General features: G+C 51.8%; 1 protein-coding gene and 1 non-coding gene across 2 annotated transcripts; one reads left to right on the plus strand and one right to left on the minus strand.

Annotated features, from left to right (window-relative positions):
- Positions 1-992: 992 nt before the first annotated feature.
- Positions 993-27,326, minus strand: ZNF541 (zinc finger protein 541). Its single transcript, XM_054588511.1, has 15 exons — positions 27,020-27,326; positions 23,027-23,270; positions 18,827-20,717; positions 17,736-17,794; positions 17,290-17,455; positions 16,918-17,085; positions 15,640-15,964; positions 10,731-10,794; positions 10,019-10,161; positions 9,554-9,657; positions 8,275-8,350; positions 7,641-7,729; positions 1,635-1,775; positions 1,267-1,448; positions 993-1,161 (listed from the first exon to the last, which is right to left on the minus strand). The coding sequence occupies exons 1-15, from the start codon at positions 27,324-27,326 to the stop codon at positions 993-995; spliced, it is 4,128 nt and encodes a 1,375-aa protein (XP_054444486.1).
- Positions 7,358-7,491, plus strand: LOC129082988 (U11 spliceosomal RNA). The gene has a single exon (XR_008530452.1). It is a non-coding gene; the product is annotated as a U11 spliceosomal RNA (small nuclear RNA).
- Positions 27,327-27,450: the final 124 nt, after the last annotated feature.

Genomic DNA, 27,450 nt, shown 5'->3' on the forward strand with positions numbered 1-27,450 from the left:
CCTGCATGAGAAGGGCCGATTCTTGCCGCTGCCGCTGCAGCCAGAGGGCCGAGGCTGGTCACTCCCGATGGTGCTCGACTTCACGCGGAGCCGCTGGAACCACCACACGGCTTGACTGCCTAAAGCCTACTCTTTCGTTACTTGTAGCCAAAAGCACACCTACGAGCACTATCTGAAATCTCCTCTTTGCTTATTTCTGCTCCCTGCCTGCTCCTAAAGGGGAAGCTGCATGGGGAGAGGGACCTGGCCCCCCTGTGCTGCTGCGCCCCATCACGTGGACCGGGCCCTGCTCGGCAGGTGCGAGGCCGCGTGTTTGCCAAATGAACATGAGGCCCCTGGCCCCTCCAGGGCAGGGGCTCAGCGGGCTCATCTCTGTGGCCCCGCTGAGTGGCAGGGACTCAAAAGCCTCTGTTGGATCGAATGGTCAGGGAAGCCAGAAGGCAGCTGCTCAAGAACCCAATTTAATAAGATTTACACGTCGACACGTACAAAAAAAAAACTAACAATGTACAAGTCATTGCAAGACTAGGGACTGAATCCGGAATGCAGAGACCCCCAGGTGGGGACCCCAACGTGTGGCCATCTGAAGGTACTTTCCCACTGATTCTCTACATCTTGGCCTCACCTAACAATGGAACCGAACCCCAACACTGGGGCTCGGATCTGAGCTAGTGAGATCAAACCCGCCCGCCCCCGCCTCCCTGCTCTAGGAGTGGAATGGAAAGAAGAGCAGAGGCTGTTACCCTAAGGAGAGGGGGCCTCTGGCACCAGCGAACAGGGACTCCGCAGCTGCCCGATGGCTGCGTGCTTCTCCTGCCTACTTACGGCCAAACGCCCCCTGTGCCAGCAAGCTGGGCTGGCCAGGGGGACAGTGAGGAGGGGGGGAGGGCAGAGGGGTGCCCCACGTCTTGGAGAGGCCGAAGGGAGACAGGACGGGGTGGGACGTCCCCTCCCTGACAGTGGCCTCGCCCCCACTAGGCCTCTGCCCCGAATCACCACCGCAGGGGGCCGAGGTCGGCCCCTATCTCCTCCTCTTCCTCCTCCTCCTCCTTCAGCTGGAAGGGCTTCGCCGGCCACTTCACCCTGACAATGGGCTCCACGTGGTCCTGAAGCCGGTGCCGCTTCATGTGGGCATTTCGACTCTTAATCTTGTCAAATACCCTGCGGAGCCACCAGAGGACGCAGCAGTCAGAGCAGGGGCAGGCGGGGGTGGGGGGCCGCCCTGAGGGCGGCATGCGGTGCGCGCATTCAGGGCAGGGCTGGTACCTCTCACACTCTCTGCAGGGGAAAACGCTCTGGCCCTCGGCGCTCCCGGGCGCCTCAGGGGTCCGCTTGGGGCCCGTGTTGGGGCTGGAGTTGAGGATGGACTCCCTCCTGTAACTCTTGGTCTTTATCTTTAACTCAGGGGTCGGGCGGTGGCTGGGTCTCTCCCGAGGGCTGCCAGTGACCTGCAGAGGGAGCAGAAACCACGTGAGGGTGCTGGTCCCCGCCTTTATGAGGGAGGCCCAGGGATCCAGGGAGCAGACGTCCTCTGCAGGGACACCCTTCTCGCGGGCACCCTTCCGAACCCCCAGTTCGGCCGGGCACTGGGCGTCCAGATCAGCACGAGACTCCAGACCGCCACAACCCCCTACCTTTGCTTCTATCCTGTCCGCTTCATCCGGCTCTCTCTTGAGCCTCTTTTCCAGGCCTGGGGCTCGGCCGCAGTCAAACTTGATCATTTTTTTCCAGATGTAATAATACTCAACACACTGGGCTACGGTCTTTGTCTGGATCTAGTGAAAGTAAACAGCAACTGACTAGGGGCAGCCCCCATCCACCACAAGGGGCAGAGAATCACAGGGGCCGCCCAGGTGACGAGGAGCTTCAGAGTGAGGCCACCAGAGCCAAGGCGCTCTGAGCCTTGCACGCTCTCAGCAGTGGAGCCATCCAAGGACGCTTCCCTGTGGGAAGACACACACGAAGGGACACTCCAGGACGCTCACTGTGACATCATGCCTGCGGGCCACTTGCTGACCAACCAGGACTAATGAAAGCAAATGCCCTCATGCGGTGGCCGTCCCACAGCCCCAGCAGGAGCCAGGCGGAGCCCCACAGCACCGAGGGAAGAGGCCACGGTGGGGGGAGGGGAGGGGGAGGGGGAAGGGGAGGGGGAGGAAGGGGGAGGAGGAGGAGGGGGATGGGGTTTGGACAGCACGGTTTGATCCCAGGGTATTCAGGCCCCACCATTTGCTCCTCCCCCACTAAGAAGTGATCCCACTAACAAGAACTTCCGTAACAACCAAACATAATAGAATGGTTGCACTGCTCTAGAAAGAAAACTTCTCAGGAAAATTAAATTGGCCATTTCAGCACTTCAGAAGATACTTTCTCGTGCATTTTTTTCAGTTTTGTTTGCATGCACAAAGCAGGAGTCAAAACAGGACGTCCTCTGTCTCAGAAACACCCTACGTTAAAACAAGTTGGACTCAGTTGCCCAATAAGGTGTGACAGCAGGAACCAGATATACTTTCCCATCCAAAAACAATGACAAGAAACAGTCAAAGTATATCCAACGGTAGTTGCCAAGACACTAGGCACTGGTCAAAACACGTTTTTTGTGAGAAGGAACTGAAACACTGCAGTCCCAACTGTCTACCTTGAGAGCGTGTCCAGGCCGCGGCCCAGGGAGGGTCCGGGAAGGGGCCGGCGGACGTCCTGAGCTGAGGTGGAGCCGAGCGGCCGAGGAGACCCAGGTGGCGAGAGTCCACAGGGTGAAGGAAAGCAGAGAGAGCAGCACGGAGAGAAGCTCCAGGAGTCTTGAGAGAATCCCCTTGGCATTCAGCAAAGTGCTGGTGGCGGCGCGTGCACAGGAAGGGGCGACCCGAAGTGCGGCAAAGAACCACCCGGAGGACCGGAGGCGAAGGTGCCCGTCACTCACACAGCTGGGACTAGTGCCTTTTCCCGCTGGCCGGGGGGCGGGGGGGCCTCCCAAATCCTGGCAGCACTGATAGAGTAACGAGGTAGGTCTTGCCTCAGTAATGAAGAGTGATTAACTCTAGACAAAAAGCTGTTCTGGCCCCACCTAAAACATTCCGAAAGCAATACTCAAAAAGAACAAGTGGTTTTCAAGTACGTATGTCTCAGAACCAAGTTTGAGAATATTTCTAGGAATGCAAAAACATCCAGCACCCATCAGGCTAACGTTCACCATGTCTGGAATCCAGTGTAAAATTAGGGAGAAAATCAACCCATCAGAATCAACCCAGAATAAACACAGATGTTAGAATTAGCAGGGGAGGGCATTAAAAGTTAACGTAGCTGTAAAATACATGTTTAAAAAGTCAAGTAGAGACATGGTGGATATAAAAAAAGACCCCCAGAGACCCTCCAGAGATGAAAACAACAGTACATGGGAATAACGTCAGTTAGACACTGCAGAAGGTATGATTAGTGAACCTGAAGACCCCCCAAAAAATGGAAACCATTCAAAATGAAACAGAGAAAAAAGAATCAGCAAAAATGAAAAGAGGACCAGGGAGCCGTGGGTTGTGGGCCAATCGCAGGAGGCCTGACACGTGTGAGTGGGGTCTTCAGAGGGGAAGGGAGGGGCCCAAGAAAGAGCTGAAGAAATAATGGACGAAGTTTCCCCAAACTTGGTGAAAACTATAAACCCACAGGTCTAAGAAGCTCCACAAATCCCAAATGCGTGCGCACACACAAAAGTGAAGAAAACTACTCCAAGCCATATCATAAAAAAATTGCTGAAAACCAGTGATAATGAAAAATTTCTAAAAACAGCCAGCCAGAGGAAAAAAAAGACATGTTATATACATACAGAGAACAAAGAAAATAAATACATTGACTGTTGGAAATAAAAGCAGAAAGAAAATAAAGCAACATCTTTAAATTACTTAGAGAAAACAATTGTGAAGGTGGAATTCTATGCTTAGCAAAGATGTCAATCAGAAACAAAGGCAAAATACTCTTTAAGATATGCAAAGCTGAAAGAATTCATTATTGGCAAATCTGCACTACAAGAAATGTTAAATGATTTACATTGATTTGCTTCTGGAAAATGCTGCCCGAGGGATATGTAGACCTACACAAAAGAATGCAGAGCAATGAAAATGAGAACTACATAGTAAATGTATAAGGTTTATTGCCCTGGCCTAGAGGAGCTCAGCTGGTTAGAGTGTTAGCCCAATACAGCAAGGTTGCAGGTTCAATCCCTGGTCAGGTACATATAAGAATCAACCAGTGAATGCATAAAAAAGTAGAACAATAAACTGATGTTTTTCTCTCTCTCTAAAATAAAATCAATAAACCAATAAACAAACAAACAAAAAACGTATCACAGTCTACTTTCAAGTGATTTGGTAGCACTTCAAATGTAGAATGAAAACCTTATTGTAACATATTTCCATTTCTCCTCCTGGCCTTTACACTGTTGTGGTTATTGGTTTTTTATTTTACATGTTATAAACCCCACAATACAGTACTATTACCTTTGTTTAAACAGTCATTTGTTTTTTAGATTTAAATAATAAGTCTTTTTAATTGATTCTTTGAGAGAGAGAGAGAACCATCAAGTTGTTGTCTCAACTGAGTTACCCAGCTGGGGCTGGCCTGGGGTAAGTTAGTAAGGCACTGTATAAACTCTAAAAAACACAGAAGTGATAAAATATAGAGTTACAGCCAATAAGTCAACAAAGGATACAAAACAGAGTTCTAATATTTACTATATTAAACTGAAAAAAAGGCAGAAAAGGTGGAAAGGGGAAATAAAGGACAATTAGAGAACAAATAACAAGATGATATACTTAAACCAAACCATCTCAATAATCATATTACATGTAAATAATATAAATACTCCAATTAAAAGGCTGAATATTCTTTGTAATAAAAAGCAACACCTCACACACTACCTACAAAAATGCACTTTGAACATAAAGACACAAATAGGTTAAAATTAGGAGGATGAAAAAGATAAACCATGCTAACACAAATCATAAGAAAGCCGGAGTGGCTGGCTATATTAGTATCAGAAGAACTAGACTGAGCAAAGAGTAATACCAGGGATAAAGAAAATCATTTCATAAAATAAAAAATAATAAAAATGAAAATCATTTCATTATGATCAAAGGGTAAATTAATCAAGAGGAAGTAAGAATCCTAAATGTTTATGCATCTAAGTCAGAGCTTCAAAATACAGGAAGCAAAAAATGACAGAACTGCAAGGAAAAACAGACATCCACAATCACAGTCAAATATTTTACTATCCCCTTCTGAATAACCGCTGGAACAAGTAGGCAGTGAATGTATGGACGACCTGAACCATAATATTAGCCACCTTGAACTGACATTTATAGAACTCCACCCAACAAAAGCAAATCCTAAGTGCGCTCTGAACATTTACCAAGATGTAAACCATAGCCCTGGCTGGCATGGCCCAGTGGATTGAGTGCTGGCCTGCAAACTGAAAAGTTACCAGTTCAATTCCCAGTCAAGGCACATGCCTAGGTTATGGGCCAGGTCCCCAGTCGGGGTCAGTGAGAGGCAACTGACTGATGTATCTCTCACACATCGATGTATTTCTCCCTTTCTTTCTACATCCCTTCCCCTCTCTCTAAAAATAAATAAAGAAAATTAAAGGAAAAAGAACTCTGGAAAATCTTCTAATATTTGGAAACTAAATCACAAGCTTCTACATAACTCACAGGTCAAAAAAGAAATCAAAAGGGAAATTAAAAAATATTTTGACCTTCTGAATAAAAATGAAAACCCAACATAAAAAATGTATAAAAGTAGTACTCGGAAGGAAATTTACAGCACTAAACACCTGTATTAGGGAAGAAGGAGGGTCTGAAGTCAGTGACTGCAGCTTCCACCTTAAGAAACAGGAAAAGAACAAATTAAACCCAAAGCAAGCAGAAGAAAGGAAATAATAACAGAGCAGAAATCAATTAACTAGAAAACAATCAGCAAAATCTAAAGCAAGTTTTCTGAGAAAATAAAAAAATTGATAAACTTTTAGCAAGAATGATCAAAATAAAAAGATAAATTATCAGTATCATAAGTGAGAGGTGGTATTACTATCATCTGTAGATACACAAAGGGTAATATGAGATTATCAACTTATACCATGATTGATATCAGACAACTCAGAAGAAATTACAAATTCCTTAAAAGACAATAACTACCCAAGTTCACACAAGAAGACACTGAACCGGAACAGCCCCATATCCATTAAATGAATTGAATTTGTTGTTAAAAACCTTCCCACAGAGAAAACTTCAGGCTTAGGTGGCTCCACTACCAAATATTTAAGAAGAAATAAAACCAATTCTAAATAAAGTGTTCCAAAAAACTGAAGAGAAGAAAATGCTTCCCAACATTGTATACAAGGTCAGCATTACCCCAACACCAAAGCCAAAGACACCGTAGGAAAGAAAGCTACAGACCCGTATCCTCCATGAACATGGACGAAATGTTCTAAACAAAAATTTAACAAATAGAATCCAATACTCTGTGACCAAACAGGTCATGAATATAAATGGGAAACCTGAAATTATAAAACTTCTAGAAGAAAATATAGGGGGAAATCTTTGTGACTTTGGGTGAGTCAAAGATTTCTTAGATGCAACACCAAAAGCATGGTCCATAAAAGAAAAAGGAATACGTTGCAATGAGACACCACTGCATACTCTCTGAATGGGTAAAATTAGAAGGACTGACTATGCTGAGTGTTGGCGAGGGTGTGAAACAGCTGGACCTCTCGAACCCCGGTAGGGGGAACAGGAAATGGCACAGCTGCTTTGGAGAACAGTTTCACAGTTTCTTGAAACATTAAATGAATGCCTACCACACAATCCATTCATTCCCCTGCTATGTATTTACACCCCCCACCAAAAACAAAAACAAACAAACAGACACAAAGCCAGTGTGCACCCACACAAAGACTTGTGCGTCCTGTGCCCAGCGCCTTCATTTATAATCGCTGCTGACTGCGCCGCGCGGACGTCCGCTGGCAGGGGAAGAAGACAAGGAGCAGCGAGGGACCAAAGGGGCAGGAGGAAATTTGGGGGACAATGGATGCGACCCATGGAGATGGTTTTACAGGGACATAAACACGTCAAAACATCAAATCTTACACTTTGATTAAATGCAGTTTGTGTCCATTAAGCTAAAAAGAGGTGAAAAATCAGCAGGATATTAGGTGTAGTCTGATACCACCGTTAGAGCACAGGCACGTACGAGTGTAAGATCCGTACAGGCAGAGGAGTGCCTCGCGTATACAAGCACACAGAGGTCATCAATCAGAAGCAGGGCTGTTTGGAGCTGTTCACAACAACGGCTTCTTACAGTTATAAACTTAAAAAAGGGCTTCTGTCGTGAGTGGCACAAGTAGGGCAGCTTGGTCGCTCTACGTGTGGAATCGACATCAAGAGATTCCGAAAGCATAATTTTCTGGTATCTGGGCAGCTGGTGATCGTTGATCCTGGCGCTTGCCAATAAATAAGTAAGTAAGTAAATAAATAAATAAAAATCAGTCTGTTCACAACATGAGCAGTGTGTCGCCTGCAACAGGCCCGTCCGCTGGAGCTGGGCTCGGCCATGTGAGGCGAGGCCCGTCTGCCCCGGCGCCCGGCTTGCCTTACCGTCTTGTGTATGAGGTAGAAGTCCTTCTTGTGGGCACAGAACGCCTTCTTAAAGAGCCGCTTCTCCACCGGGGTCCAGATGTCTGAGCCTGTGGGGAAACAGTCAAGAGGGGAAGACATTCCTCCCGCGGGAGCTCAGCCGTGACGGTGCGCAGACCACCCTCCCTTTTGAAGCACCAGCACTGAGCGCCACGAGTGTGCCAAGCATCCTGCTAACTCTCACATCTGCCTGATCTCATTCGATCCTCACAAAAACCTCCGCGGGTGGGGACCATTACTAACCCCACTCTACCGACGCAGCACCAGAGGCTTCCGTTGGCTAAGAGACCTGCCAAGGGTGAAGGGGGCGGGCGGCAGGCTGGGGCTGGTGCGCTCCATCGCCGAGCCCAGCCCGCCCGCACCCCGCAGCGCCCCCTCCTGGCTGGGCAGAGCCCATGAGGGAAGCACCGGGAAAGGGGAAGGTAGGACCCAACTAGGAGAATTTAGTGCCCACTGAGTTGCTCTGGAGATGACAGCCTTTGTGGAAAGGCAGGCAAAGCCCGCAAGAGGCACAAGCAGAGCTTGCCATCAAAGCTGACCGGTCCACGGGGCTCTCAGCCAGGCAAAAACCACGCGGGCACCTTGCTCCAGTCACCTGTGTAGCGATAGTTGGTGAGTGGGTGTGCCTGCAGCTTCTGGGGTCCTCGGAGTAAGAGTGTCTCCAGGGCAACCTGCAACGAGGGGGGTGGCGGGACACTCACGGAGGGAGTGAAGCGGGGGGTCCGCTTCCGCGGTCTCATTCATTCCAGAGCCACGGACAGGCCTCCCCGTCCCGGGGCTGCTCAAAGTGTGGCCGCTCCAGGGACCGGTCACGGCCTGGGAGCCGGCTGCGGGCACATCGCCACATCACTAGGCACACTGCTAGGGACAGCTGGCACTGTTTTGTCGTAGCAAGATTTTCTTCATGAAGGAAACAGTGCCAGATTCATCCTGTCACTAGCTCCTTGCTTCCTCCCGGCCCAGCCTTTGCGCGGCGCTGCCCTCGCCCGCTGCCTCCCCATCTTCCTCGCAGAGCTCATCATCGTCTAACAACTTCACAAACGCATTTCCTGTTTGCACTCTCCTAAAAGGTACGCCCACAAGGAGAGGGATTTTGTCCTGCTCACCAGCATGGCCCCGGTCAGGACTGGCTGTGCCATCTGCAGGGTCCAGCGCAAAATGAAAACATGGAGCCCTTTTGTTCAAAAATTAAGTGTTTCAAGATGGCGGCACCAGAGCCTTAAACCAGGCACGGCCGAGCCTGCCCTGCCCCGGTGCCACGTTGTCGGCAGCTCAGAGGGACCCAAGGACTACGGGACACTCTGCCGAGCGTCTCCTGCGTGGCTGCCACTGCCTCCCAGCCTGAGAAAAAGCAGAACTGTGGCCTCTTGGTCCCTAACTCGGTAACTTGACTTTTCCTCTCCCGCTCCTCTGAGTGGTGCTTTTAATTTATTCCCTAAGCCTCAGGATTGTGAGGAGGGCCCCGGGGGGAGGCAGAGGCATTTTTGTTGCACCAGAGGTTTTCATATGTTGGTTTTTGATCAAAAAGCTAAAGTTCAATAAATAAACCTGATCAATGCAGCACCTGAGCTGATCTATTAGGCATCACCTCCCTACCCCCCACCATGGCCTCTGAGATCTCAGACAGACCTGGGGCCCTGCTGTTGCCCCAAATAAAGAACTGCTTAACTGAGCCCGGGTCTGCTCACTGCCCTCTGGTGTTCAAGGGCCACACGGGTCCCAGAGCCACAGCAGGAAGGATGGGTGGCCTTCCTTCAGTGTTCATCGCTGCAACCCCTCCCTGCCCCGCAGGCTGAGGCGCAGGGCAGGCACCCGGAGCCCAGCGCCAGAGAGCGGGGAGAGGCCCGCGGCCCAGAGCCCGCCTGCTCCCTCACCTGAACGTTGCCCTGGGCCTCGTGCAGGCAGTGCAGAGCCAACTCCAGGTTGGTGCCCCCTCCCGGCATCACGCTGGAGCAGGCCACGTTGCAGAGCTCGGTCACTGTGTCCAAGGGTGGCCCCAAGGGTGCAAGGGAGAGGAGACACAGGGCGTCAGCCGGGCCGGGGAGGAGGTGCCCCGACAGTGCGGCGCAGGCGCTCCTTGTCGCCGTCCGCCTCACACTTCAGTGAAAAGTGGGCAGAAACCCGGCTCCCAGCACTGGCTTTGGATGGCCCGGCCCACTACCATGTCAGAAGAGAGGTGGGGACAGGGGACAGCGGCACGGTAGAGGCAGCACTGGACTGAGGGCTGGTCCCTCCCCACTCCCAGGGTCCACTGCCTCTTGGTCCAGTGGAGCAGTGGGAGGGGGAACTCCCTGGGGATGGGGGTGGGTTGGGGAGTTTGGCCCTAAAGGCTCAGCCACCTCTATCCTGCGTTTCCAGGTTGGTCATCACATCTCCCCACGGCTTCCAGACCAGGGAAGCGAAATGCTCATCAGTTCCCGCCAGCGACCTGTCCTGGAGCTCTGGGATCTCTGCCTGAAACCGGCTTCCTAAGTTGATGTGTCTGAAATGAGGTCACATACACAGACATGCGAGATAACATGTGACTGAGACGCATGGTGCGCCCCGCTCCATGGACACCCTGCACCATCTCAGACGTGCTGCATGTTGGCCGCCCCTGACGGACACGTGCAGGCATTCCAGAAACTTCTCCAGGGAGACATCCTGCTTTCCTCCAATTTCTTTTACTGCCAGATTTCCGGCCTCAGGTGCCTCTCTTGAGGTCCAGGACAGGGGAGGGACGTGCTGACAGCCGGCACACTTCCCCATGCTCGTCACACCGTCTGACCACATCCGTGGGGGGCCAAGGGCCCTGCACTGTGCTGTCACCCGTTCTGCCCAGAACCCCAGGGTCTGGGGCATTCTTTCCCGCGGGCCCCACTACGGTATGTCCGGACAGGGGAACGCTGGGGGAGCTTTTCACCCGCCACCTCTCTCCTGGGGAGGCTCTGTAGCTACACCCAACCCCCCTGATGGAGGAGTCCTTGGGAACAACCAACGCTGGGGTGCAAGGGGGGTAAGAGCAGCCCCGCTTTGGAAGGACCATCAGGTCCCGAGTCTATTCCAACTCACGGTTCAATGTTGATCTTGGTGTCGTCCTTCACCACACAGATGCCAAATGAGCCACCCTCTTGCTCTAGAACACACACAATGAAGAGCCTCAGGAAGACCGACTGGAAGTGATCCGTGCGGCCTCTTCTCCCTGCCTTCCCAGAGCAGCTGAGAGCAGGCTCTTGAAACCTGCATGGTATAAAATTTCCTCAAAAAATTACAGAGGGAGCCACCATATGACCTCGTAATCTCACATCCGGGTATTGGCCCAAAAGAGCTGAAATCAGGATCCCAGGAGATACCTGCGCTCCTCTGCTCACTGCGACATTATGCACAACCGCCAAGAGGTGAAAGTGACCTAAATAACTGTTGCCGGGCCAGTGGGCGAAGAAAATGTGGCAAATACATACAGTGGAACACCGCTGAGCCTTGAAAAAGGAAATTCTGCAATATGCGACGATGTAGACGAGTCCTGATTACGCTACGTGACTAAGCCAGTCACAGAAAGATAAATACTGTACGGTTCCACTTACGTGAAGTATCTAAACCAGTCAAATCCATATAATCAGAGAGGGGGATGGTGGTTCCCAGGGGCTGACGGCATCGGAAATGGGCAGTTACTAACCAACGGGCATCCAAGTTCCAAGTGAGCAAGACGAGAGCGCCCTAGAGCGACGCTGCACAACAGCGTGCCCGCAGTCACACTATTGTGTCGCACCTTACACATGTGTTGAAGGGTAGATCTCATGTGAACTGTTGTTATCACAATAAAATAAATTTTTAAAAAAGACTGCATGCAAGGTGGATAGGACTTCTGAAAACGTACAGTAAGGAACTCAGTAAAACAACAAGTTAACTGATAAAAATTATATTTAAAAAAACAGTAGGTTAAAGTCTCTGGAAGTTGTCCTAAAGGCATCCAGCATTTTAAGAAACACAGTCAAGAAAATGGAGCAAATCGTAGTGGGAACAGCAGGAGTCGCTGACTTCTGAACCCTGACCCCTCCCCTTCCCCACTGGGCCCCGGGGCCGGTCCAGACTCTGCCCAGGGCACGGTACTCCCAGCAGCTCAGCGCAGCCAAGGAGATGGGTGTCCCCCCTCCCCCCAGCTCCTGTGCTTAGAGACTTAAAGGATGGTAGGATGGTAATTTCTCATCAAAAAGAGAATACCATTAAGAGATAGAAAATTTTTTTTAAAAAAGAGAATCAAATGGAAATACTGTGCTTAAAAAGGTCTAACAACCAAAATAAGGCTCAACTGTCGACTTAAACTGGCAGAAGAAATGATCAGCAAACTAACTTGCTAAAAGATCAATGGAGATATGGAATCTAAAAAAGAGAAAAAAGAATAAAGAAAAATGAGGAGAGCCTCAGAGAAATCTGGGACACCATTAAACACAGCAACATACTTGTAACGGGAGTCCCAGAAGAAGAGGAGAAAGGGGCACAAAAATATTACAGAATTAATGGCTGAAGAATTCTGAAATTTGATGAAAAAACAAGATATACATTTAAGAAAATCTATAAAATCAAAGTAAGATAAACATCCAGACACATCACGGCCAAAATGCTGAAAATAAAAGATAAAGATCTTGAGAAAAACAATTTGTTGCATACAAGGGCACCCAGTCCGATTAAGAGCCGACAGAAACCACAGCAGGCAGAAGGCAGTGGGGCAATGCATTCATATTGCTGAAAGTAAAAAAAAAAAAAAAAAAAAAAAAATTGTCAACCAAGAATCTCGTATGCAGCAAATCACTTTTCAAAATGAATGTGAAATAAAGACATTCTCACATAAATAAAAATTGAGAAAATCCGTTGTTAGCAGTCTGGTATTACAAGAAATGTTAAAGGCAGAATATCATCCAGCCCTGTCTGAGGCTCCATCGACCTGGCTCACAGGGGGGCCACCCTGGAGGTCCCGAGGCTCTGCCCCGCCCGCCTTCAGGTCCACCCACGCAGTTGACTGTGCCTTCTCCATACGATCTTGGTTCATGCTTCACAACTTCCTAAGTTCTCTCAAACAAGCAACAGCTGGCCTCCCCAAGCCCCCAGCCCCTGTACCTCTTCTAAGTGGTCCCAGGCTGGCACTAGCAGCAGCCATCTCAGGTTGCTTTATAGCTCATGCAGGTTGGCCCCAGACAGAACACAGGCCAGGGGCTGACCTTGGCCTGCAGCACCCGGGAAACCCCAGGGCCAGCGCACCCAGAGTGGGCAGCCACAGACCATGTTGGAGGACCACCACCCTGCCCCTGCACAGCTGATCCTCCACAGAGGTGGATGTTGGTGGTCAGTGGTCACAGCCAATGTTTGCAACTGACTGGCCTGGGTTAAATCCCTCCCACTGGTCTGCCAACAGCAATTAAGACTCAACAAGAGGAGGATGTACTCAGCCCACATGAAGGGCGCACCCTGGGCACCCAGGCTGCATGACAGGGGAGGCTGTGCCACTGGACCCTCCAGGACACCTGCTACATTAGGCCATGACACCAAGGCAGGGGGTCACAGCAGCTCTACCTGATACATAGAAACAAACGCAGGGAGGCTGCCAAGATGAGGAGACAAAGAAACATGGCCCAAATGAAAGGACAGATCAAAACTCCAGAAAAAGAACTAAACAAAATGGAATAAGGAATCTATCCGATGCAGAGTTCAAAACACTGGTTATAAGGATGCTCAAGGAACTTAGTCAGGACCTCAACAAAATAAAAAAGAGCCAGTCAGAAACAATGGAAAGAATAATTATAATAAAGAACAATTTACAAGGAAACAATAGTAGAGTGGATGAAGCAGAGAATCAAATCAATGATTTGGAACTTAAAGAAGCAAAAAAAAAAAAAAACAACCCATCAAAACAACAAGAAGAAAGAAGAATCCAAAAAAACAAAGACAGTGTAAGGAGCTTCTGGGGCAACTGCCAGTGTCCCAGCATTCACATCCCAGGGCACCGGCAGGAGAGGAGGAAGAGCAAGGGATTGGAATCTAGCTGAAAAAATAATGAAAGCAAATCGCCTGGTGTGGACGGCCCGAGGGAGTGGGGGGCGCTGGGTGGGGGGGCCAAAGCGGGGAGACTGGGACAACTGTAGTAGCGTAATCAATAACATACAATTTTAAAAATTTAGGATTCAATTCATACAAAATATGTTCTCTGACCACAACAGCATTTCATTAGAAACCAATAAAAGGCAATTTGTAAAATTTGTAGGAATTAAACATCACATTCCTTAATAATAATCAATGTATCAAAGAAAAAAATCAAAAGAGAAATTAGAAAATATTTTGAGATGAATGAAAATAAGAACACAGCATAAACATAAAATATAGCTAAAGCAATGCTCAGAAATCTGAAAATGTAAATGAATTTAAAAAGAAAGACAAATCTCGAATCACTGATGGTTAATTCAGAGTCAACAAGGGTGCAACACAAGTCAATGAGGAAAAAAAGGTCTTTTCAACTAATGGTGATGGAACAATTGATACCCACGTACAAAAGAATAAATCTGCACCCCTTACCTCACACAGAATATAAAAGTTAGCTTAAAATGGATCAAAGACCTAAATGTAAGAGTTAAAATTATAAAAGTCTTAGGAAAAAAACATGGGAGTAAATCTTTGTGACCGTCGGTCAGACGAAACCTTAGACACAACACCAAAAGCACGGGTGATGAAAGGAAAAATAAACTGGACCCCATCGAAATTTAAAAAACTTTTGTACTGCAAACATGACCATAAATAATCAAAAAAGACAACCCACAAAATGGGATAGAATGTTTGTAGGAAAATCAGAATATATATGGAACTCTCACAAGTTAATAACTAAAAGATAATAACTCAATATTTTACATGCGCAAAGGACGGATAGACATTGCTTTTAAGACGACATAAAATGGACAGGAAGCTCATGGGAAGACGCCCAACCCCACTGGCCATCAGGGAAATGCAAATCAATCCCGTACAGAGATACCACTTTACACCTACTAATACGGTTTTAATAAAAAAGACAGACAGTAAGTACTGGCAAGGTTGAGGAGAAACAGGAACTTTCACACAACGCTGGTGCTGGTGCGACTTTAAAACGGCCAGTCATTTTGGAAAACAGCCGGCCTGTTCCTTAAATGGTTAAACACAGAGTTACCGGTCGGACCCAGCAACTCCACTCCTGGGTCCGTACCCAAGAGAGATGAAAACGTACACCCACACAAACACTTGTACATGAATGTTCACAGCAGCCTTATCTACAATAGCCCCAAACTGGACACGGCCTCAACGCTCACCGCCTGAGGAACGGATGGAGAGCGGGCCGAGGCAGACGGGCTGTGACTCCGCTGCAGAGAAGCGAAGAGAGGCCCCCCCACCCCGACCCCGCAGCAGGGACGGGCCTTGACGTCGCTGCACTGAGTGAGTGAACTACACACAAAATGCCAGGTTATGACTCCACTCATATAAAATGTCCAGAAGAGGCAAATCCGTAGGAAAAGTAGATCAGTAGTTTTCCAGGGCCGGGGAGACTGGGGCTACGGGGCCAAGGGGGGTGCGATCGTGCCTCTTCCGGGAGTGACAGAAATGCTCTAAAACTGACTACATGATGAATGCACAGCCCTGTAAAGATACTAAAAATCACTGTACATGTTAAGCGATGACTCATATGGTATGTAAAATGTATCTCAATAAAGGTGCTTAGAAAGTCGCACGGAAGGGTAGGCAGACGGGTGTCAGGCTAAATGGCCTCTATGATTTCTTCCTGGTGGTAGAACTCTAAGCACCTGGAAGGCTGCTGCTCACAGATGGTCCTGGGACACTGACAAACAGCCACGGGACCACAGCCATAGGAGGGAGAGAATCTCTGGACCAAACGCTACGAGGGAGGGTGCACGTGGTCCACAGGAGGCCGCCACGCGCTGACCGGGGCCCCCCAGCCCACCGCACTCACCGAGCAGGGTGCTGAGGAGCTTGTCGGGGCCGGCCTGAGCTGACGTGAAGCAGAGGGTGTTGAAATAGAGCCCGGACCCCTCCCGGATGGGGCTGAGCATTGGGGGCGGCGTGTAGGGGGGGCACTGGAACAACCCCTTCAGGAGGCGGTCCACCAGGAACACCGGAGACCGCAGGCAGCTCTGGTGACATCTTCCTGGGCCTGGCTCCCCAAACACGGCGCGGGGAGCGGGGATGAACAACGCCTGGGGCTGGGGGCGCTTCTTGCGCTTCCTGTGCTGGCCGCTCTCCCTGCTGTCTCTCTCTTCCATGTCTTTCTCTTGTCCCTGGAGAAGAAGGGAGTTCAGAGGTGTCACCTGAAGCCACCTGCCACACAGCTCAGCCTTCCAGACGGCATGAGAGCAGGGAAAGAGAACGGACCACGGAGAAAGGCGGACGTGTGACATGCACACATCCCGCGTGTGCGTGCCCAGCGCCCCGGGCCAGGGAGGCTGAGCAGGGCGCCCCCACCCCTGAGCTGGGCCCCAGACCCGGTGCCGCTGATACCCAAGCCTGGAGCCTGCCTGTGCGCCCACACTCCAAGCGGAGGCCCTGGCTCAGGGCTTGGGAAACATGCGAGGCCCGTTTCAGTTGTTAACATGACTGGCATTTAAATAGGAGGGCCAGAAACAGTGTAACAAGGTGACCAAATGAAAATTTGTTCCCCTCCAAGTGACAACAGCTCCTGTGAGACAAGCAATGGGAGCCACGCCCCCTGTCCCCACGTCCAGCTTGCACTGTCCCGGGCAGCATCCTCTAGCACAGGCTGAACGTACCATGCTCTCTCTCGCCTCCATGTAATCTCCCTTCCTTTCTGCCAGTCTGATTCCTTCTCGTCCTCCAGGTCTCGGCTCCAGCACCTCCACCTCCAGGAAGTCCTCCCTGACCTCCTCAGGTTGGGACTCTGTCACTCCCCTCAAGGCTCCCCAGCTCCCTCTGCTGCCTCGCCACCCCCAGCCTTGCCCATTCTGGGTCCTCACTGCCTGGGGGACAGGTCTATCTACTACGCTGACCTGGGAGCCCCAGGAGGCAGGGCAGAGGGTGTCATGGTCACCGTGGTGTCCCCAGCACTGCCAGCTCAGCGTCAGCTACAGAGGAAGCTCAGCAGGTGCTGAATGAACGAATGAACTGCACTGCAAACCTAGCTCTTCTGGAGTCAGGGCTTTTTGCGGTGCTTGCCTGGCTTTTTCCACAGCGCCCACCAGCAGGCAGGGAAGGCCGTGGGCTGGCTGGCACCCACCTTGGCCGTGCTCCCCGGGGCTCGGTGTGCTGGAGCCACAGGCACCGCCATGGGCATCTCTGAAGGGGCCACGCTGTCCAAGGACATCTTGGCTCCTGGGGGACTCTGCCCATCCCCCTCCAGCCTCAGCGCCTGCCTGGTTGGCTTGCAAAACTCTGTACCAAACACCTGTACGCAGAGAAGAAACAGCTCTTGAGGAGAAACAGTAGGCAGGGAGCGGACGGCTGCGCCGGCCTCAGGTGCCATCTCCTGGCCCCGCCACGGGCTCCCTCAGCCCCCCAGGACGGAAGACGCCTCCATCCTGAGATAAGTGACACCCAGTGCCTGTCAGAGGCCCTGAAAGCCTAGAGCCTCCTGCGTGTGCCCCTTCACCTGCTGCTCCTGTTTCCCTCGAGGCGACGGCCACTGGTCGCTGTGAAAGCACATGTGGCTGCTCAGCCCCTTTTCAGTGTAGAACATCTGGCTGCAGTTCTTGCAGACGTAAGTGCCCCGGGGCTCCGCGCCGGCACCGTCTGCAGGGCCCCCTTCCTGCTGGTTGCTGCGGAAGACATGGCGGGGTGGGGGCATGCGAGTGGGCCTCTGCCCCTGATCACTGCCTCTTTCGTTTTTTTCTTTTCTAGGTCTGACCCACTGGCAGCTCTGGATGAACCCTAAGAAATGGAGATGACACCCCAATTCTTCAGGGTCTGGTGCATACCTCCTCAAGACTGACGCATCCAGAGCTCCCTTTCCCAGGACCAGCACCCAGATGCCACCAGAGGACCCTTGGGGGGTGGCGCTCCCCGAGCCAGGGTGGGGGGAGGGGCTTCTGAACCTACCATCCGCTTGCCATGTTCTCCTCCTTCATCAGATGAGGGAGCCGGTAGATATTTCCACCCTGAAGATAAAAAGACACCTGAGCCCATGTCGCAGAAATGAGGCCTGCACGACCTCAAACTCTAAGACTCCTGGAAGAAAGATGTAATTCTTTGTGACCTGGGATTAGGCAATGGTTTCTGGGATGCCACCAAAACAAAAGAGAGGACAAAGTGGACTTCATTGAAACTTAAAACGTCTGTGCTTCAAAAAAACACCATCAAAAAAGTGAAAACACAACCCACAGAATGGGAGACAACTGTTGAAAGTCATAGACACCTGATAGGGACTTGCAGTTATAATACATAAAAAGCCCTTACTGTTCAATAATAAAAAGCCAAATAACCTAGTTTAAAAATGGGCAAAGATTCTGAATAAACACCAAACCAAAAAGTATACACAAATGGCCAACAAGCACAGGAAGAGATGTTCAGCATCGTGAGCCATCAGAGCAACGCAAAGCAGACCACAGCGAGTGGCCGCGGCGCGCCCACGAGGGCGGCCGCCACGAGAGCCCAACAGCGAGAGCTGGGGCGGCGCGGAGAAGCCGGAGCCCTCAAACGCTGTGCGTGGGACAGGCAAATGACCCAGCTGCTTTGGAAAGCAGCCGGGCAGTTCCTCAAACGGTTAGACACAGAGTTGCCATCCGACCCAGCGGTTCTATACCTAACTATCTCTCAAGAGAAATGAAAACATACGTCCACACAAAAACCTGTACACAAATGTTCACAGCAGCACTATTCACAGTGGCCAGGAAGTGGAAACAACCCAAATGTCAACTGATGAGTGGCTGAACAAAATATGTACCTGTGCAAAGGACTGTCACTCAGCCATAAAAAGGCAGCACTGACACGTGCCACAGCGTGAATGAACTTTGGTAACAGTCAGGTCCACGGAGACTGAACGTAGAGTCATGGTGGCCAGGGGTGGGGAGGGAGGGAGGGATTGCGGGTGACAGCTAAGAGTGTGGGGTTTCTTTGGGGGGTAAAAAACGTTCTAGCAAAGAGCGGTAATGGACACACAGCCCTGCAATTACACTGAAACCACCGGTTACCTGGATTCTGTTGAATATCGTCAGCTTGGACTTCGGGTCCCGGGGGGGATCCGCCAGAGGCCCGGCCAACGAGAAGGAGGCCATGGCTACCTGGCTGGGGGAGGCCCCGCAGCACATGTCCAGCTTCACCTTCTCCTTCCGGAAGCCTGAGAAGCGCTGGGCCCTGGCGTTGCCGGAGAGGAGCCTGTAGCCTCCGCCCCGGGAGCAGGCCGAGCCCTTCTCGCCTTTCGTGGCCCCCGCTGCCGCTGCCGTGCCGTTCTCGGCCTGGGCCTGCTTCCCGGGGCCCAGGGCTCCCGGTGTCTCGTCCCCACCTGACTGGGTCTGCTGTGGGCCACCGGGGCAGAAGATGTCCCCCAGGTCCAAAGTCCCTTTTGCGGACCTCAAATGCTTGGCCAGAGAGGAGATGTCCCGATTCCCGGGAGGGTCCAGAGACGACACTGTGAGAGGCGGCGGAGCGGTGGCCACCTTTGGTCCTCCCTTCGAGTCCCGCTTCGTGCTGCCAGGAGAGGCCGCTCTGGGGAATGCCGGCGCGGTTCTCCTCCTCTGGGTTGGGGACCCCTCCGGCTCCAGGCTCCCGGGGCCAGTGTTGGGGGAGTCAGTGCTGGGGGCCAGCGGCAGGGGCTGCTGTGGCCACGGACCCGACTTCAGGGCGGCCTGCTTGCCCTCAGGCGCGGGGAGCTGGGAGGGCGCGGCGGCCACCTGGGCGTGGGAGAAGATCCGCTGGGACTTGGTGATCATCTGGAACACCTGCATCTGCTCATGGCTCACCAGAGGCTCCTGCGACTTGAGGAAGAGCTGCCGCAAGAGCGGGGCGGCGTCCGACGAGGGGGGCCCATCGGGCTTCTGGACATCCTGCAGGCTGGGCTCCCCAGGCGTTCGCCACAGGAAAGTGTCACAGTCGAACCTGCTCTCTCTGGAAGCCCAGGGGTCATCTTCCCCACTGGCACGTCTGGGGTCACCCGAGGCCTCCCCCAGCGCCTTCAGGAGCGAGGGAGGGAGGGGCGGCGTGTCCTCCAGACTGCGGCCGGCGGAGCCTGGCGAGGGCTCCCTGGTGGGGGAGGCAGTGCCGGGCCCCGGGCCAGACTCAGGGCCCTCTGGGGACTGCACAGCAGGGGCCTTGTGGACCACAAACACGTTGTTGCCTTTGTTCTTGGGGCAGCCCGGCAGGCTCCGGTTCCGCAGCCACGGGAAGTTGTGGCTGGGTGGCTGGGAACTGGAGGGGACCGCCTGGCCTCGAAACAGAGGCAGGCAGGCAGGCAGGGGGCCGCCCTCGGGCCAGCCCTCCAGGGTGGGCGGCAGCTGGAGCAGCCACTGCTCCGACTCAGGTGGGTCGGGGCCCCCATTCTCTGCCGCCCGTGAGTGCACGGCTGTGAACATGTCGGTGACAGGCTCCTTCTGTGGGGGGCGGGACTCCTCGGGAACCTCGGCGCCCAGGGCTCCTGAGGCTGCCGGAGCACCCATGGGGGTGCAGGAGGAGGGTCCCAGCGAGGGTGGGCAGGGACAGGCCGCGCTCCTCCCGTCGCTGCTGCCGCTGCCGCTGCCGTCCGAAGGCCCCGCGGGGGCCGGGCAGGGAGAAGGGATCTTCTGGTGGACGATGCTGCTGACAATACAGCGCAGGAGGTCTCGGTTGGGCAAGAGGGAGCCAGGGGACCTGGCTTCTGGGGGCATCAGGGGCCGCAGGCCGCTGGGTGCTGGTGGGCCGGCGGCCTCCTGGGGGTGCGGGGAGTCCCCGCAGGCCTCCTCCTCCGCAGGGGCTTCCTTCAGGATGCAGAGGCCGTGCTGGACCTCGTAGTGCCGGCGCAGGGAGCGGTAGTCGCAGTAGCTCTTGCTGCAGCCCTGCTCCATGCACACGAAGGGCTTGGTCTTCTGGTGGGTGAGCATGTGCCCGGTCCTGGAGTCACACACGGGAAGGAAGTCAGCGGCTGCCACCAGGGCCTTCCACTGAAGGGACCCCGAGGGTGCCCCTCAAGCCAGAACCCGCCCTCAGCCCTCGCTAGGGTGGAAGCAGTCTGGGGGGGGGGGTGCCCCTCTCCCTCACCTTTAAGGAAGTATTTTATCTGAGAAAATTAAAAAAATCAGTGGAAGCCAGGCCAGAGTTCCCCAAAGTGGGTTCCCAGGGAACGCCAGTCCTCCAGAGTTGCTCCCCCGGGGACTTGGGCTCAGCTGGCAAATGATTTTTGAAAAACCATTTTGTGCTGCTGGGAGGTTCACCGATCACAGAGGCAAATTTAAAAAGCCACACAATAACCAAGTCCTCATTATATGAAATGTTAAAGGGACTTATTTAAGAAAAAGATAAAAAACTATGAACAGTAAAAGGAAAACAAACTCACAACTATCAACAACTGAACCTAAAAAACAAACTGAGCAAACAACTAGAACGGGAACAGAATCAGAAATGGAGATCAGAGTGGGGGGAGGGGAAAGAAGGGGGGAAAAGGTGGAGAGAATCAGCAGCATAAATAGTAGGTACAAAATAGACAGGGGGAGGTTGAGAAGAGTTTCGGAAATGGAGAGGCCGAAGAGCTTTTATGTACGACCCATGGACATGAACTAAGGGGCGGGGGGTGGGGGGCTGGAGGGAAGGGCAGTGCAGGGTGGAGGGGGAGAAAGGGGAGGAAAAAATGGGACAACTGTAACAGCATAATCAATAAAATATATACTTTAAAAAAAAGAAATAAAGAACAAACCAACAGTGACCAGAGGGGAGGGTAGAGGGAAATAACATGGGAAAGAAGGGGAAGGGTCACGTCAAGGAACACGTAGGCAGGACCCACGGATAAAGACAACGGGGGGCGGGGGCCTGAAAGTGGGTGGGCAGGGCAGGGGAGCGCAATGGGGGAAATGGGGACAACTGTAATGGAACAACAATCTTTTTAAAAAGCCACACAATAGGTACTAGGCATCTGTTTAACTTTCGATGTCTCTCACACCCATGTGCCCGCAGAACCGCGTGTCCTGAGAGCCCCCTGAGCATCCGAGACCCGGAGTTCTGAGGGACGTGCTCACCGAGGCGGCCCCTCTGTTAACAAGGCAGGTTTGCCTGACCCTTAGGGTCCCCTAAGGGGCCAGCTAGCTCCCTGGAGCCCCCCAGCAAAGAGAAAAACATTTACAGATGCCCGATCCGAAAAACTTTCTAGAAAACAGCCAAATGTCACCATAATTTCCGCAAATGCAAATGCATACAAGTGTATCATGTTTACATCATACTTAAATCTACAATAATGGGTCATAAACACAAATAAGTGGGTAAATCACCCTCCGGGATCCCAACAGCCCTGCTGTGGACAGCTGTACTGTGGCACGCGGGGCGTGTCCAGGGAACATAAAACCCTTCCCCAGAGGCCGACCCACGGCTTCCCCCTGAGAAGCAGCCGGGAAAGGATCAGGAGACCCCATTTCCAGCCCCAGCTGTTGCCAACATGAGCCAATGACTTCCTTTCCTTCAGATCTGAGTGGGCAAGTGGATAAAGTAAAAGATGAATTAATTAATGCCCTCTGCAAAGGTTAGGAGCGCTATAAAAAGGCAAGGGACTGTACCTTCCGCTTGCAAGTCTCTTGGTTTGAGAAAAGTCTGTCTTTCCTTCCTCACTAGCAAGACAAGCTTATCGTTTCCAAGACATCAAGAACAAAGGGAGTTCTGCTCCTAACTCTTAGAATGAGCTCTCTTCTTAAAATCAAGAGTTAAAAAAATGTTAAAAGAGAAATACAAGAGTTACGGTTCGATCGCCTGTTCTAGAAACCGGCATTTCAGAAACTCTCCTGCCCCGTGCTATCCCAGCACACGATCCGCAGGGAACGCGTCCACGCTCCTCAGACGCACACCGAACCCGAACGAACAAACGTTTCCCCACAGTGAGCCCAACTCCCTCCATGTCAGAGCTGCCTCCAGAGCGAGCCGCTACGTGTGTTTACAGCCCCAGGGTCCCCGCTGCAAATCCCAGCAGCGATTTCCTCACTGGTGTGAATCTGGGGGCTCGGAACCTGTCCCAGAGCACTGGCAGCACGAGGCTAATGGGCCTGGACGGACCAAGCACAGGTGACATCCACCTGGGGAACAGGGCGGTGGGACAGCCCAGGAGCAGGCGGGACAAGATGATCTGGGAGGCATGGAAGAGACACAGGGTCACCCCTCTCTCACCCCTCCGTCCCTCCCCCGGCCCCCTGAAGAGCCATTTGGGGGACCGGACTTGTACATACAGGTGGTCCTGCCGCTTGAAGGCCTTGCTGCAGATCTTGCAGACGTGCTTCCTCTCCTGGCTGTGCGTCAGGTAGTGCTTGCTGAGCGAGCTGGCGCTGCTGAACACCTTCCCGCAGAGGCTGCAGTCCAGGAGCGGGTTCTGCGGGGAACTGTGCTGCCGCTTCCCCTTCCTCGCGCTCCCGGCCGGGGCCCTGCTTCCTTCCTCCGGCTCTTTAGGCACCTTAAGCGCGCCCAACCCCAGGTCTAAACAGAGGGAAAAGCACAGGTCACAGGCATCCAGGGGAATCAGACTAAAGCGCTCCGCAGCTCAGAACCCGGGCAGGCAGACCTGGCGAGATGGGGCCAAACTCCCCCACAGCAGCAGCTCTGCTTGCAGAGAAAACGGGCTTTAGGCCCAGGCCAGGGGCAGAAGGGACCCAGGGAAGGCCGCGCCTGCAGGATGACACCCAGTCTTGGTGCCACTCTCGGAGGGGACAGCAGAGGCCGGAAGCTCTCCTAGGACAAGGTGCCCAAGACGGCCACGGCTTTATGACCACTCCATCAATGGCACTCGCAGAAAGGCGATCCAGAAACACATACTCCAAAACCTCAGAGAGGTCTATTTCCTTCCTCCCGGCCCATCCTACTTCTTGGTTTTTAATCAAGGACGTAAGTGTAGATTTGTACAGTTAGCTGCCAGGGCGTGAACGGCAGCGCTGTTTTCCCGGTGAAATGTCAGAACCCCGGACGTCCGACACGAGGGCACGTGGGCCTCTGCATTGTGGTCTAAGTGGTGTGATGTGAGCATTTAAGATGAAGCTGTGGGAAAACATGTGACGACACGAAAGGACGTTCGTGCCACACCAAGTGAGAAAAAGGAAGCCTGCAGCCAAACAAAACTGCCCTGGTCTAAGAAAAAGATATTTACTCAGAAAACAAATGGAGATGATGGACTGACCGGTAGGATCATGGGTCACTATTTTCCTCTTCTTGTGCCTCTAAACTGTCCATGTTTCCCGCTTCCCTGGGGTAAACTGATGACTAAGGTGTTTTAGGCATCATGTCATCGGAGAAACCGGGGAGGGGACTGGGAATGTTCACGCGGAGGCGGGGGGGTGTCTTCAAATATCCGAAGGGCCAGCGTGTGGAGGAGGGAGCATTGCTTCTGTCTTGCTCCAAGGGACAGTGCTGGGTTTGGTGATGAAAGAGTAAAATAAACCTAATTTCAAGTCGGCAGAACTGTAAGGGTGGTGGACGCGGGCACTCTGCGGGCTCCCTGCGGTGTTGCAGCTCCTGGACTTCCCGTTCGGGGCCCCAGAGGCCCTGGTCAATCACGAAGATCTTTTTCTGCCCCTTAGACTGGTCTTCGAGATGCATTAGGTTGCCTCATGAAATGGCAAGCTGAGAAATCACCATTCAGTTAGGATGCTGCACAGGCAGGATCCATGAATCCAAAAGGCTGGAGAACGCGGTGGGGTGGGGGGTGGGAAGCACTAAAGGACCCCGAATGCCGAGTCTCTGTGGCTGCGATGCAGCAGGAGAGCCCCAGCAGAGCGGAGCCAGGCTTCTGTCCCAACTCTGCCTCTGCACGTGGGCCATCTGTCACTTACCTGCCTGGTCTACGTCTTCTTCACATGAGAATTACGGTGATGAGTGGTCAAATGATCCCAACTGTTTAAATGAGGAAAAACAGGCCTCCCTCGGGGGAAAGTCCTGGCCTTGCTAGGTTACTTTAAAAATGCCTATTAAAGCAACTATTAAACTAGAAAACTAGATGTTGTTCTGAAACATTAGCAAGGACATTGAAAAGCACGCAACCACAGTCGCTGGCGCGGGAAGGGTCTTGATCTCCGCAGAGAGCAGCGGCACCAGACCTCTGCCGCTGCATGTTCTCTCACGGGCAAACCGACTTAGAAGAGCATGTTCAAAGAGCTCCAAAGAAAATTCGACATGTAAGTTGTTCACAAAAACTCTACAGCAGTCTAACGAGCAAGAATATGGTCAAACTATACAATGGAAAAACTGCTACAATGACCACTGAGTAGTTACTTTCACTTAAGAAAGCAAATACATTAAATTTCACAAATAGAATTATACACTTAATACACATCTGCAAAGCCATGTTTTTCTGAGTGACTTCACCCATGTTTAAAATGCATGTGTGGAGGCCAGGGTAGGGGTTTTTCTTGTTGTTACATTTCTTTATTTTCTAAGTTTTCTTTAATAAATATGTATTACTTTTCTAATTTAAAAATTAATGTAAGTATATGCATTTATATGAACCTAAATTTAAGTTAGAGAAGTGTAAATAGTAAAAATTATTTTATTTATTTTTAATCCTCACCTGAGCATATGTCTTTTAATTTTTTAGAGAGGAAGAGGGAGAGAGAGAGAAACATTGATATGAAAGAGAAAAATCAATCAGCTGCCTCCTGTACATGCCCCCACTGGGGATCAAAACCCACAAACTTAGGCATGTGCCCTGACCAGGAATCAAACCTGTGACCTTTTGATGTACGGGATGATGCTCCAATCAACTGAGCCACTCAGCCAGGGCCTCAAGAGTAAAAATATAATGTTCAATGGATTCCTTCTTTTTAAAAAATAAGATTAAAAACAATCAGGTCGTTCTGACCAGGTATCTCAGTTAGAGCATTGTCCTGATACACCAAGGTTGCAAGTTCGATCCCCAGTCAGGGCACATACAAGCAGAAACCAATGAATGCATCAATAAGTGGAGCAACAAATGGATGTTTCTCTCTCCCCCAACTTCCTTTCTCTCTCTAAAATTGATAAATGTAAAACTAAAAACAAATTAGGAAAAGCTAAATTAGACTCATGATTTATAACATCGCGGGAGGGTCCATAGACCACTGTGAAAATCTGGTGAAAGCTAGTTCTTCTGTCCAGCAAAATGTACCCACATTGGTGCGTCCCAGCGTTTTCCAGGTAACTTCTGTGCCCCAGGTTGAGAACCGCACTCACTGTATCCCCAGGCCCGGCCTGGCGCCCACAACACTGCGGGCGCCCCAGAAAGGCAGGGTCTCATGTTTAGCCATTGTTCCCGTGCGGTGACAAGACTGATGCCCTGTCCTGTGCATCTCGTGCAGAACCGGGGCCTCAGAAGTTTTTCATTTCAGCAAGTGCTTGGGACACATTTTGAGCTGCTTATTCCAATTAACAGTAACGTCTGTTTTCGGGGCTGCTGTTTGGATGTGGCCTTCCACAAGCATACGCGACTATAGATATCTAAGAGCTCTGACTCAGTCAGCCTGTCTGAGCAACTACACCCAAGAGCCTAGGGAGAGGGTCAAAAACAAAAAGTGAATTTATCTTGCGGGGATGCCTGAAGGCAAAGCAAAAGGAGAGTTAACAAAGGCCTTTGGAGTCGGTTAGTTCTCCCTTTGTTCCTCCGCTGCTGCTGAAGAGAAAAGACTTGGAAATGAATCAGCAGGCCACCTGAAATTAATTCTAACAATATGGGTAAAAACAACTATTATTTGTCTGGAGCTTTACAGTCTACAGAGTGAGTGCCTGTATGTTCATTCTTTCTTTTGCTTCTTCCTACTGTTAATAGGCAGGGAAGAAGAGTGGGTGTTAGTGTCTCCCCGCTTCACAGACGAAGACACCGAGGCTTGGAAGGTTAAGCAGCAGCAGATGGGTGGGACCCCCCCACGCTCCCCGCACCAGCTCCTTCTGGAAACGTGAGAGGAGCCTCTGAGACGCGGTGGTGGATAGAAAGTCTCCTGTAAACTCACAGGTCCGCCGACAGCCCACGCGACATGAGGACATCCCCAAACACCCAGACTGCGCCACAGTGTTCCCTAACATGAGCGCTCAGTTTTCTTGGCTAGGAAGTTGGGAACAATCCCCAAGTGGAAAAAAAGTGACCGCTCCCTATTCACCTGTGGAAGAGAGAAAAGGTTGCAACGGTCTGCGCGGAACCAACCCCCAGCAGCCACCGGAACTTTTGGCCGGTCCCCGAGGCCCGCAGACCCGGGGGGCAGCGCTACCTTGTGAGGACATCTGCGACTCCGGGTCTGCGTATTCTTCCAGCAGCTTCACGGGGTCTGTGTCCTTCCCCGACTGCAGGGACACCGCGTCGACGCTGTCCTCCAGGGCCTCGCTGGGCACGTCGGGCTTTGGGAGGCTGGGGTCCAGGTCCAAACCACTCAGGCTGGCATAGAGCAGGTCTCGTGTGCTGGGACCCAGGTCCCGGGCGAAGGTGTCACTGCAGCTGAGTGCCTGGCTCTCAGAAAATGCAGGGAGGTGCACCTTTGATGGAAGGGCACCCTCGTTCCCCAGGCTGTACTGGTCCATGGCTCTGGGCTGCCAGGTTTCGGCCGAGCGCTGCTCTGCACGCGGGCACAGCCGTGCAAGGGTCCGGGGATGAGAGAGCTCTTGGTGGTCTCTAATTCCTGCAAGCGAGCGAGGGGGAGTCAAA

The sequence above is a fragment of the Pteronotus mesoamericanus genome, unplaced genomic scaffold (genome assembly GCF_021234165.1).
Source record: "Pteronotus mesoamericanus isolate MK-2021 breed Mesoamerican mustached bat unplaced genomic scaffold, CSHL_Meso_final scaffold_137, whole genome shotgun sequence".
In the NCBI taxonomy this organism is placed as follows: domain Eukaryota; kingdom Metazoa; phylum Chordata; class Mammalia; order Chiroptera; family Mormoopidae; genus Pteronotus; species Pteronotus mesoamericanus.

Bases quoted from the DNA above. Each gene is read 5' to 3' on its own strand.
- ZNF541 (XM_054588511.1), bottom strand. From the start codon at position 27,326: ATGGACCAGTACAGCCTGGGGAACGAGGGTGCCCTTCCATCAAAGGTG. The intron at 17,086-17,289 runs GTGAAGGGGCAC...CTCTGCGTACAG, and splicing joins GAGGGAAACAGGAGCAGCAG to GTGTTTGGTACAGAGTTTTG. The intron at 8,351-9,553 runs GTGAGGGAGCAG...CCCTCGTTGCAG, and splicing joins AGGCCCAGGGCAACGTTCAG to GTTGCCCTGGAGACACTCTT.